Below are 10663 nucleotides of genomic sequence, written 5' to 3' on the forward strand. Positions count from 1 at the left end.
GAGGGGTGCTGAAGGGCTGGGCCAGAGAGGGGCGCTGAGGGGCTGGGCCGGGAGAGGGGCGCTGAGGGGCTGGGCGGGCACCAGAGCCCTGTGGGCAGCGGTGCATCTGTCTGGGTCTGCCCTGGCACCCAGCCAGGCCTGAGTCACGCTGCGCCACCCGCCGGCGCCCTTCCTCCCAGCCCTCACCTCCCACTGCAGCCAGGGGAGGCCGCTCGGTGCCGCTGCTGCTGTGGCTTTGGGCCCGGAGGACAGGCCAGGGGTCCGTCCTGCCCACCTTGCTGGGCCTCCGTCCTCCTCCCGCCCAGTCCCACATAGGTTAATTATAACTCTGACCTAAGTGCCCTGTGACACCACACTGGCCGCACTGCTGAAGACCCAGCCACCAGGTAAGGGGGACTTCCTGTGCTGGGGGGTGGAAGGGTGTCAGACGGGGTGGGGAGGGGTCCCCGGGGGAGGAGCCTCGGCCCCTCTTGCTGGTGTAGGTCCCAACTGGCCTGATAAGGCCCTCAGGTTGTGTGGGCAACGAGAGGGCAGGAAGCGGCTGGAGCAGTTGGAGCTTGAGGCAAAGCAGAAGCGGCCCCGCAGGTGCCCAGGGACACAGCCGCCTGTCCTGGGATTGCTTCTCCCTCCTCCCAGGAGAGTCCTCTGGCCCCCAGGTCTGCATCTGCTATGCCCCCCACCGACGTGCCCCTGGCCCTGGGCTTAGTGCTGCTGCTACAGCTGCTGTCCCCCACATCTGCCTTCTTCCCCAACATCTGGAGCCTCCTGGCGGCCCCTGGCTCTGTCACCCACCAGGACCTGACGGAGGCGGCAGCTCTCAATGCCACTCTGCAGCTCTTCCTGGAGCGGCCGCCCCCGGGCCGGCCCCCCCTGCGTCTTGAGGACTTCCTGGTGAGTGTCCCTGGGTCCTGCCACATGCCAGCTGACCCCTGGCGGGTCCTGGGACCTCTACTACCTGAGGTCCTGCTTGCCAAAAGAAGGGACCCCCTGTCCCCTCATCTCCACCCCCTGCAGCCACAACACCCAGGATCCCTGGTCCTGAAATCAGGAGTCCCCCTACCCCCGCTTAGGAAGGTCCTCTATGGCCCCGAGGGGTGCCCGCCGCACCCTTCCACACACAGCCTTGTGCGCCAGTTGCTGAGGAAGCGTGGGCAATGGGGCTTCCCTGAGTCCCTGTCCCCTGCCACTCCCTCAGGGCCGCACCCTCCTTGCCGATGACATCTTTGCCTCCTACTTCGGACCTGGGTCCCCTTCCCGGCGGTTCCGAGCAGCCTTAGGTGAGGTGTCCCGTGCCAATGCAGCCCAGGACTTCCTGCCAACTTCCAGGAACGACCCTGACTTGCACTTCGATGCTGAGCGGCTGGGCCAGGGGCGCACACGCCTGGTGGGGGCTCTGCGTCAGGCCCTGGTGGCAGCCCAAGCCCATGACCACGCCCTGGCCCGGCAGCGCCTCGGAGCGGCCCTCCATGCCTTGCAGGTGAGAAGGACTTGGGGGCATGGGCAAAGGGCCCTTCACTGCCCTTCTTCCCATCTCCCGGGCGGTGCCTTGTTGACCAGGCCTCTGGAAGGGACTGGGGCCCTGTCTGCCAAGGCCTTAGGCCACTTCATGGTCCCCACGTCCACACGGCAGGTGAGGGCTGGCAGCCGAGATAGCCAGTACCTGTCCCTCTCCTTCCCTGGAGCAGGACTTCTACAGTCACAGCAACTGGGTGGAGCTGGGGCAGCAGCGGCCACACCCGCACCTCCTCTGGCCAAGGCAGGAGCTGGGGAGCCTGGCACGAGGTACGGCCACCACCCTCGCTTCAGCTCTGGAATGCCCTCTGAGGACTCACAGTTCAACCCAAGGCCAGGCAGTCCGGTGGCTTCCCTGTGGTCACCAGGGAGGGATGACCAGGACCAGGCTGCAGACCCAGCTGAGTTCCCTCCCACATGCTTCCCCTCCCACCGGGCTTTCTCTCTCGGTCCCTCTACCTCCCAGCTGAGCAAGGACCGCAGCTGCCTCCTGTCCAAACGAAGCTCGCTTCCTGTGCACAGTGCACAGGGGTTGGCCCCACACTGCTGGCTTCCCTGGCAGTCCCAGCCGCAGATACTGTCTCACCATCAGCCCCTGAGCTCCAGGGTCAGCTCAGGGAGCCTAGAGGGCGCTGGGGATGGCTCCGAGGGCTGGCGCCTCGTGCAGCGGAGGAAAAGCTGAAGTTTGGGTGGATAGGGTTAGGGTCCGGGTGGCAGGGTCTTGGGCTCTAGACCTTGGCCCTCCCTTTGCAGTGGGAGACCCTACCTGCGCCGATTGTGAGGAGCTGAGCTGCCCTGGGAATCTGCTGGGTTTCACACGCCTCACCTCTGGCTACTTTGGAACTTATCCCGCCAAGCCTCCAGGTACCAGACAGAGAAGCCCTCAGAAGTAAGGGGAGAGAGTCACGTCCTTTCCCGGACCCTGTCCTCAGGGACCTCAGTCACTAGGTCCTCGCCCCACTTCCTGTAAGGAGAGAAAGTTGGGAATGGAAGGATGGGTGGATGAAGGCCTGCGAGTGGCCAGGACTTGTTGGGGGAGGGGCAGGAGCAGCTAATGAGACCTCCATTGCCTGAGGGACTGGAGGGCTGGGGATCCCTGGTGTGCTGTGTGATGACCCTCCAGAATGTCATCACTTCCTGCCGGTCCTTCGCAGAGTAGTGAGCGGTCAGGCCAGCTCAGAAAGGGCCCCTATCTTGGGAGGCAGTGGGTTTTTTACTTCCACCCTCCAGATCACTTTCCCCAACCCAGGAAAATGTAGCCACGGGGGCCGTTTTGACCAGAGCAGCTCCCAGCCACCACGGGGAGGCATCAACAAGGACAGCACAGCCCCAGGCTTCTCCCCCCACCACACGTTCCACCTCCAGGCTGCAAAACTGGCCCTTCTGGCCTCCATCCAGGCCTTCGGACTCCTGCGGAGCCGCCTGGGTGACCGGGGCTTCTCCAGGTGAGTGTCCCTGGAGGTGGGCTCCCTAGGTGCTCCCTGGGGAGCTGAGAAGCCGGGGCTGGGATCAGTGTGCAGACCCTTGCTGTGGCTCTCCCCAGGCTGCTGGACATCACCCCTGCCTCCAGCCTGAGCTTTGTGCTGGACACCACGGGCAGCATGGGTGAGGAGATCAACGCTGCCAAAACCCAGGCTCGCCACATTGTGGAGCAGCGGCGGGGCAGCCCCATGGAGCCCGCCCACTATGTCCTGGTGCCTTTCCATGACCCAGGTAGCCGGTCTGGCTGGGAGAGTGGAGGGAAGGAAAGCGGCAACCGTGTGCCGTGGGCAGTGGGCCTGAGCGCTTACAGGGAACAATCGCCGCTGCTTCCACTGCTCCCAAAGGCAGCAGGTCACAGCGCTTCCCCAGCACCCACACTTAGGCAGCAGCCCTGCTTTCTTAGGCTCCAGTCATTTTCAGGTCTCCCTACTTCCCACAGACCGAGGAGGGGAGGCGGGGGCGGGGGTTGGTGGGTGCAGGCCTCTGCGAAGTATCTGAGACAGACAGTTATATAGCATTGAACGGGAAGTCAATCTGACCTGGGCCAGTCTCACTGTGTGTCCTGAGGTTGGTCATATAACTTTGCCTCAGTTTCATCATCCATAAAATGGGTCCCCACTAGCTCCACCCTGCCTGTCTCCAAAGGTTGAAATGATCATCAGGTAACTTGCCTGTAGGACTGAGCGTTTCCCCGGGGCCTGTCTAAGTCTGCATAAATCTCAGCTGGCAGGTAACGGGGTTTCTCACTTTCTCACTTATTTGGTGAAGGTATGAGCAAGTGAATAATGAATTCAGCCACTTATGTGTCAAAGGCACTATTCCAAGATTCACAAAACCAATTCCTTTAGTCTCCCAGTACCCTCTGAGGTGAGTGCTGTTATTGTTCTGGCTTTGCTCGGAGGAAACGGAGGCCCCCCGGCTGTTTTTTATTCTTACACACATTCCCGAAAAGGCCCCCAGGCCCCAGGAAGTGCGCCACTTTGCTAAGGAAATGAGGCCCACTTTCCCAGCAGAGGCCCAAGCCCTGCCCTGCCTTGCAGTATCAGGGCATGCTGGTATTTCAGCCCAGGAGCACAGCGGCCTCCTGCCAGGTGGAGGGGGGTGGGGAGTTCCTCACTCTCTCCACCCTGTTTCCTCCTTCCAGGGTTTGGCCCCGTCTTTACCACCAGTGACCCTGACAGCTTCTGGCAGCAACTCAATGAGATTCAGGCCGTGGGAGGCGGAGACGAGCCTGAGATGAGCCTGTCAGCCCTGGAGGTCTGCCCTCCCCGCCCCGCTCTCCCCCTTTTCAGGCCCCACACCAGGGGGCATGAGAGCCTTACTGGGACCCTGTCCCCATCCCTCCCCCAGAGTCTGGCCCCACTCGCTTCACTCCAGCTCTCCTTTGCTCTACCCCGTCCCCTGCTGCCATCTTCACACCAGTGTTTCCTCCCTGCCAGCTGGCCCTGCTGCACACACCTCCCCTCTCAGACATCTTTGTCTTCACTGACGCCTCCCCCAAGGATGCCTTTCTCACCCACCGCGTGGAAGCCCTGGCTCAGGAGCGACGCTGCAGAGTGAGCATAGCTGGTGGGCAACAGGAGACCCCAGGACCACAGTCTCATAACCAGGGCCACGCCACACTGGTGGTCCAAGCAGCCGTGGCATGGCGTGGGAGCCTGGACAATGAATTTGACATTTCCTAATCCCTTCACAACTGAAGAGTGGGAGGCCCTGCCCTTACTGGACTGAACTGGTATTTAAACCCGCCCCCAGTAAACCATCTGAACACCTGGAGACCTAGCTGCCAACAACCCACTATGTGGATGACATATGGCAACAGTTACACGAATGGCAACTACTAATAGGGCAGGATGGGGGTGTCATTGGGAGACCCTGCGTAACAGCCAGAGGGTAGATGGAGACCTTACCACCAGCAGGAGCCCTGGGAGAATGGGAGCATGGAGGCCGCATCGCCCACCGGGAGATGGCGCGTGGACTCCTGAATACTGGCCTCTCCTCTGCGCACAGGTAACATTCCTGGTGACTGAAGACCCATTGCGGGGTCAGCGCCGCGTCCGGCGTGAGGTCTTGTCCCCTCTGCGTTTTGAGCCTTATGAAGTGGTGGCCCTGGCCTCTGGAGGGGAGGTGATCTTCACCAAAGATCAGCACATTCAGGACGTGGCAACTGTTGTTGGGGACAGCATGACCGACCTGGTGAGTGTACGGACAGAGGGACAGGCTTTCAGCTCAGATGGGGTGAGTGACTGCACTTCTCTCGCAGGAGGAAGGGAATGGCTCCCATTGCCGTGTTGCCAGAGGTGTCAGAGGGTGGGAAGGGCTGTTTGTCTTCCTGGAGAGCCAGGCCACCCACCTCCCACACTGCCCCTCCCATGTTAGTCCTGCCCCACCCCCCAATTTTGGGCTCCAATGTTCTGTCCTGGGGACAAGTGAGGGACTCATCCTTAAGCCCTCGCCTGCAGCCGTCGCTATCTATAACTTCGTCCCTGGTTCATGCCCCCTCTCGTCCGTCTCTTCTCCAGGCGTCCGTCACTTAGCTTCTTTCTGTCTCCACCTGTCTCTCGTCTTTGTTCCCACCTCATTCCACGCCTTATCTCTCCCACATATTTTGGTCCTGCCCATCCTTCAAGGTGGTCCTGCCCCTGGAACCTCCGGTGGTGGTGCCTGGGAGGCCGCTTGTGTTCACTGTGGATGGACTGCTCCGGAGGGTAACAGTCCGGATCCACGGGGAGGTCCGCAGCTTCCGGATCAGGAACCCTGCAGGTGCTTCCATGCGTGTGCCCAGGCAGAGGGAAGAACTGAGAATGGAGACTGAGGGGCGATATACTAAGGGAAAGAAAGTGTTTCATGTGACAACTTGCTCTCCACTCCCACCCAGGGGTCTCCCAGGGCCAGGAGGAAGGCCAGGGGTCTCTAGGCCACACTCGCCGCTTTGGGCAGTTCTGGATGGTGAGCTTGAATGACCCCCCACAGACAGGGACCTGGGAGATCCAGGTCACCGCTGAGGGCAACACCCGGGTGAGAGTGCAAGGTGAGGAGGAAGGCATTCCTGGGAAGGGGAGGGGAGGGGAGCTGCCAGAGCTCAGAGAGCAAGATCAGTCACATCCAGCTGGGGAAGGTCTCTGACTACCTTCGCCTCCCTCAGCTCAGACAGCGCTGGACTTCCTCTTCCACTTTGGGATCCCGGTGGAGGATGGCCCCCACCCTGGCCTCTACCCCTTGACCCAGCCAGTTGCAGGTGCATCTATACCCCTTACCCCAACTTGTTTATTGATTTTACACTTACAAAATTCTCTATGTATTTAACTTTCCATTGGGTTATAATTTACATGTTTTACATAAATGTGCACAGAACTCCTCCTGACCTCCCCACCAACACACCCCAGGGGTAGCCCTATTCTGAAAGCCATTCATTCTTTCTCCTTGACTCTGACTCACGCAGACCACTGTTCTCCCCGCCCTCCGGTCCCAGGTCTCCAGACCCAGCTGCTGGTTGAGGTGACAGGGCTGCACTCCAGCCGCCGGAAAGGGCCTCTGCCCCACTTCTCCCACGTCGTGCTTCGAGGGGTTCCGGAGGGCGCCGAGCTGGGCCGGGTGCCCTTGGAGCCCAGGGGAGCCCCGGAGCGAGGTCTCCTGGTGGCCTCGCTTCCACCCCCGCTTCTGTCCACCGCGGGGCCCTTCTCTCTGGAGCTGCTGGGCCGGGACGGCGGCGGGCGGGACCTGCACCGGGTGGCCCCCCAGCCCTGCATGGTGGTCCCGGTCCTTCTGGAGGTGAGCTGCTGGGGAAGGCGCAGCGGGGGCTCGGAGAGCGCGGCTCCTCCCTGACCCGCCCTCCTCCACAGCTCAGTGGCCCGGGGGGTTTCCTGGCCCCGGGCAGCAAAGCCCCCCTCAGCCTTCGCATCGCCAGCTTCTCGGGGCCTCGGGATCTGGACCTCAGGACGTGGGTCAACTCCAGCTTCGCCCTCACCTCCAACCTCTCCAGGTGCAGCCCAGAGCCTCCGGCTTTTTCCCAGCCCCACCCTTTCGGCTTCTCGGGCGGGGCTCAGGTACCCGTTCTTTAAGCCCCACCTCCGCCCCTTCTGATTAGCCCTCAGGTTCCCACCTCCCCTTCCACCAGCGCTGGGCTCCGCCCCCTCACTCTTGGCTCTTGGGAGCCTGGCTGTTTCTACCCGCTCCCCAGGGTTCACCTGGAGCACAACGAGTCCGCCTGGGGGCGCCTGTGGCTGGAGGTCCCAGAGTCGGCTGCCTTGGACTCCGTGGTGATGGTGACTGTGGCTGCGATGGGTCGAGAAGCCAGACCAGTGCCCCCGACCCATGCCTTCCTCCGGCTCCTGGTGCTGGCCGCGGACCCACAGGTGACGCGCCCCCACTCTACATCGCAGGGTAGGCAGGGCAAGCGGGGGGGGGGGGGGGGCTTAACTTGGGTGTAGACACCCAGACAGACTTTCCCTCTTCTCCCCAGGACCAGCTCGCTGTCCCTGCCCACTCGTCTGGCCCCGTCCTCACCATGGCCAGCCCTACCCTTCCTCCCTCCCCTTTGGTGACTTGGGGCAGGGCTGGGGGAAGGCTGGCAGGCAACCCCTGGTGGGGCACAGTCGGAGGGGTGCTGCTCCTTGTAGGCCTGGCCTCCTGGTGACAGCAGCCCCAAGAAGGATGAGTCTCCAGCGCTATTTTCAATCTCTCCCCGTTGGTGAGAAGATGGCATGGGCCTCGGGACCCTACCTCTCCTAGCGGGGCTGGAGGTTTTCCTTCTCATGCACTTGTCCCTTCTCTTAGCAAGATTGAGATAAAGGGTGATCGATTTTCCCACAATGCACTTTCCCTAACCCTCGTGGGAAGCAAACCAAAGACTGGGGTAGGAAGGTACTAGAAAGTGTTATTTATAGAATTGTTTTTATTTGAAATTCTGGAGAAGCTTCGATTTTATTTTTGTATTTAAATGTGAAGGACAGTTTCAATAAACATGTCTTTTCCCCAGAGGGATTTCAAAGAAAGATCATTTATGCACAGCATATAGGAGAGTGAGGGCATAGAATACCAAGAAGGTGAAATGGAAGTTTTCAGGAGCAGAGAAGAAACTTTACACCCTCATGTTTGGACTTCAGTTGGCCTACCACCTGGAGCTACTTAGCTGTGGAGTCAAGAGGCAGAATAGGAGGTTCTGACTCAGCCTCTTCTGTCCCAACTGAGGGGAATGAGGGGAGACCTTAGACACTGATAGGCCCCTCCACCTTGGGGAAGCCTGGCCGAGCCATCTCCCCGTAGGGCTGAATGATTCCTTTCTGCTGCGTTGACAACCCCTAGAGAGAGAAGTTCTGAGCATCTGTGCTCTGCCCTCCCTCCCTTGTGCCCTCCCGTTTACCTGTTGCTGCCACAAGCCCTGCTTCCTTGGCCTTCCCTTCCCGCCCTGGATGGCACGGGAACTGGTATGTTCAAAGACGTGGGGAGAACGGGGGGATATTTGATGTTCTCCATTAAACCAGTGTTGACCCCAAATCTCTCTACCCCAACCTCTCAAAAGTCTCAACTGAAAACAATAAACACCTTCCCCTGAATCAGATTCTCAAACAAATGTTCACCTTTTGAATCTGGGCTAACTGTGGACTACCAGGCTCTGAGTGTGAATGTTAGAAAATTCTAGAGGAGGAGCTGGAGGCTGACAATGTGAAAACTTGAGGTCCATCTGCCACTCTCCTATCACCACAGGCATTCTTTTCCATGTGGAGTCCCTCATCCCGATACTCTCCACTCCATCTCTTTAACAGGCCAGTATCTCCGTCCCCTCAAGTAGCACATTACCCTCTTTCCCTATTCTTTTTTAAAGTTGTTTTGTTGTTGTTGTTGTTAACCCTCAGCCGAGGATATTTTTTCCATTGCTTTTTCAGAAAGAAGGGAGAGAGAGGGAAAGAGACAGAGGAGAGAGAAACATTGATGTAAGAGAGAGGCACATTGATTGGTTGCCTCCTACACATGCCCCGACCAGGGCTAGGGATCGAACCTGCAACCCAGGTGTGTGCCTTTGACCAGGAATCAAACCTGTGGCCCTTCTATTCATGGGTTGACATTCTAAATACTGAACCATGCCGGCCAGGGCTCCCTATTTTTTTTTTACTTTTTATTTTTTTAGGACACAAAGTTTTCTTTAATTATTCTTTGGGGGAAAGGGATACCACACTTCCACTCAATTAAGAGAAACATTTTTATCAGCACAGAAGTCTTTTTTCTTCTTTTCCACTTATCATGCCATGAATTCATAGGGAAAGGGTTCCAGCAGCTCAGGCTCGTTTCCATTGGTTCTCACAAAGTGCTGCTCTGGGTGGAGCAGGCTGGCGCTTCAGTTGAGCCCAGGTACCTCTCTCTTTGGCTTCCTTCTTTTTCTGATCTCCCTGTTCTTTTTTTTTTTTTTTTTTTTTTTTTTTTTTTTTAAATATATATTTTATTGATTTGTTTACAGAGAGGAAGGAAGAGTGATAGATAGTCAGAAACATCGATCAGCTGCCTCTTGCACACCTCCTACTGGGGATGTGCCCGCAACCAAGGTACATGCCCTTGACCGGAATCGAACCTGGGACCTTTCAGTCCGCAGGCTGACGCTCTATCCACTGAGCCAAACCGGTTTTGGCAAGATCTCCCTGTTCTTTATGAAGCCTCCTTGTCCATCCCTGGCCCATTGGAGTGAAGCAGGCCACTCTCCCATCTCAGTGGTGATCCAATCCCATCCCTCTGAATAGAATGCAGACCCGCCTTCTCCAACGCCAACAATGAATGCCTAGCACTTGGTGGTGGCATCCTGTCATTACAATGCTGCTCCTAATTCATGATCTCTGGCCATTGTCTCCTTTCCAGGGCAGTGTCAGGCTGTGACCACATGTGGTCCCTGCCCCCTTCCCCACACCCCTGGGGCTGCCCCGCACGTCACCAAGGCTCCGCACATAGCTGCTGTTGCTGTGCCTCTCAGCGGGCCCTCAAACCAGGCTTGGCCATGCTCCAGCAGCTCCAGCCCCTGCAGTCCCTGCATAGGGCACTGTTCCCGCCCCAGAGCCTGCCTCCTCGCAGCTGGAAAATGAAAGCAGAGGCTTATTCCACATTAGGGCTCTGGGCCACGGCCCTTCTAGAACCCCCTGCTTGGGTTCTGTCTGGTCACTGAATGCCAGCCCAGACTGCCCACAGAGGGCAAGGGAACGCAGTGGGGAAGACTTATGTGTCCTCAAAATTGAGTGGAAATGTAGAGGGCAGATCTTGGAAGAGGGGCTTCCCCTGGGTCCTCTTGGTGGACTAATACCCAGAGGAAGAAGCTTCAGGCCACTGGGTTGTTTTTTTGTTGTTGTTGTTGTTTTTTTAATATATCTTTATTGATTTCAAAAAGGAAGGGAGAGGGAGAGAGATAAAAAACATCAGTGATGAGAGAGAATCATTGATCAGCTGCCTCCTGCATGCCCCCTACTGGGGATCGAGCCCGCAACCCAGGCATGTGCCCTTGACCAGAATCGAACCCGGGACCCTTCAGTCCACAGACTGATGCTCTATCCACTGAGCCAAACCAGCTAGGGCAGGCTGCTGGGTCTTGGTGGCTTGTCCCCAGCAGAACTGGAAGGGGCCTGCAGCAGGGGCAGGACCCTGGCTCCCCATGGCTCTGAGGTGGGAAGGGTGGAGCCACGCCCACTGGTGA

The 10663-nt window shown here is 58.5% G+C and overlaps 1 protein-coding gene across 3 annotated transcripts; it reads left to right on the top strand.

The window, feature by feature from the left end:
- The first annotated feature begins 140 nt into the window (after positions 1–140).
- On the top strand, positions 141–8560 carry VWA7 (von Willebrand factor A domain containing 7). Of its 3 annotated transcripts, none has more exons than XM_080665044.1 (17): positions 141–386; positions 637–891; positions 1196–1477; positions 1686–1782; positions 2266–2376; positions 2762–2957; positions 3056–3225; positions 4139–4251; positions 4434–4550; positions 5005–5190; positions 5625–5757; positions 5873–6025; positions 6140–6232; positions 6467–6765; positions 6837–6976; positions 7175–7377; positions 7457–8560. In XM_080665044.1, the coding sequence occupies exons 2-17, from the start codon at positions 670–672 to the stop codon at positions 7723–7725; spliced, it is 2784 nt and encodes a 927-aa protein (XP_080521170.1). In that variant the 5' UTR covers positions 141–386; positions 637–669; the 3' UTR covers positions 7726–8560. The 3 variants fall into 3 exon arrangements, with proteins under 3 accessions (XP_080521170.1, XP_080521172.1, XP_080521171.1); XM_080665046.1 differs by having other exon boundaries at positions 7175–7349; positions 7457–8559; XM_080665045.1 differs by lacking the exon at positions 4434–4550 and having other exon boundaries at positions 253–386.
- Positions 8561–10663: the final 2103 nt, after the last annotated feature.

Source organism: Plecotus auritus (genome assembly GCF_963455305.1).
Source record: "Plecotus auritus genome assembly, chromosome: 4".
Lineage (NCBI taxonomy): Eukaryota > Metazoa > Chordata > Mammalia > Chiroptera > Vespertilionidae > Plecotus > Plecotus auritus.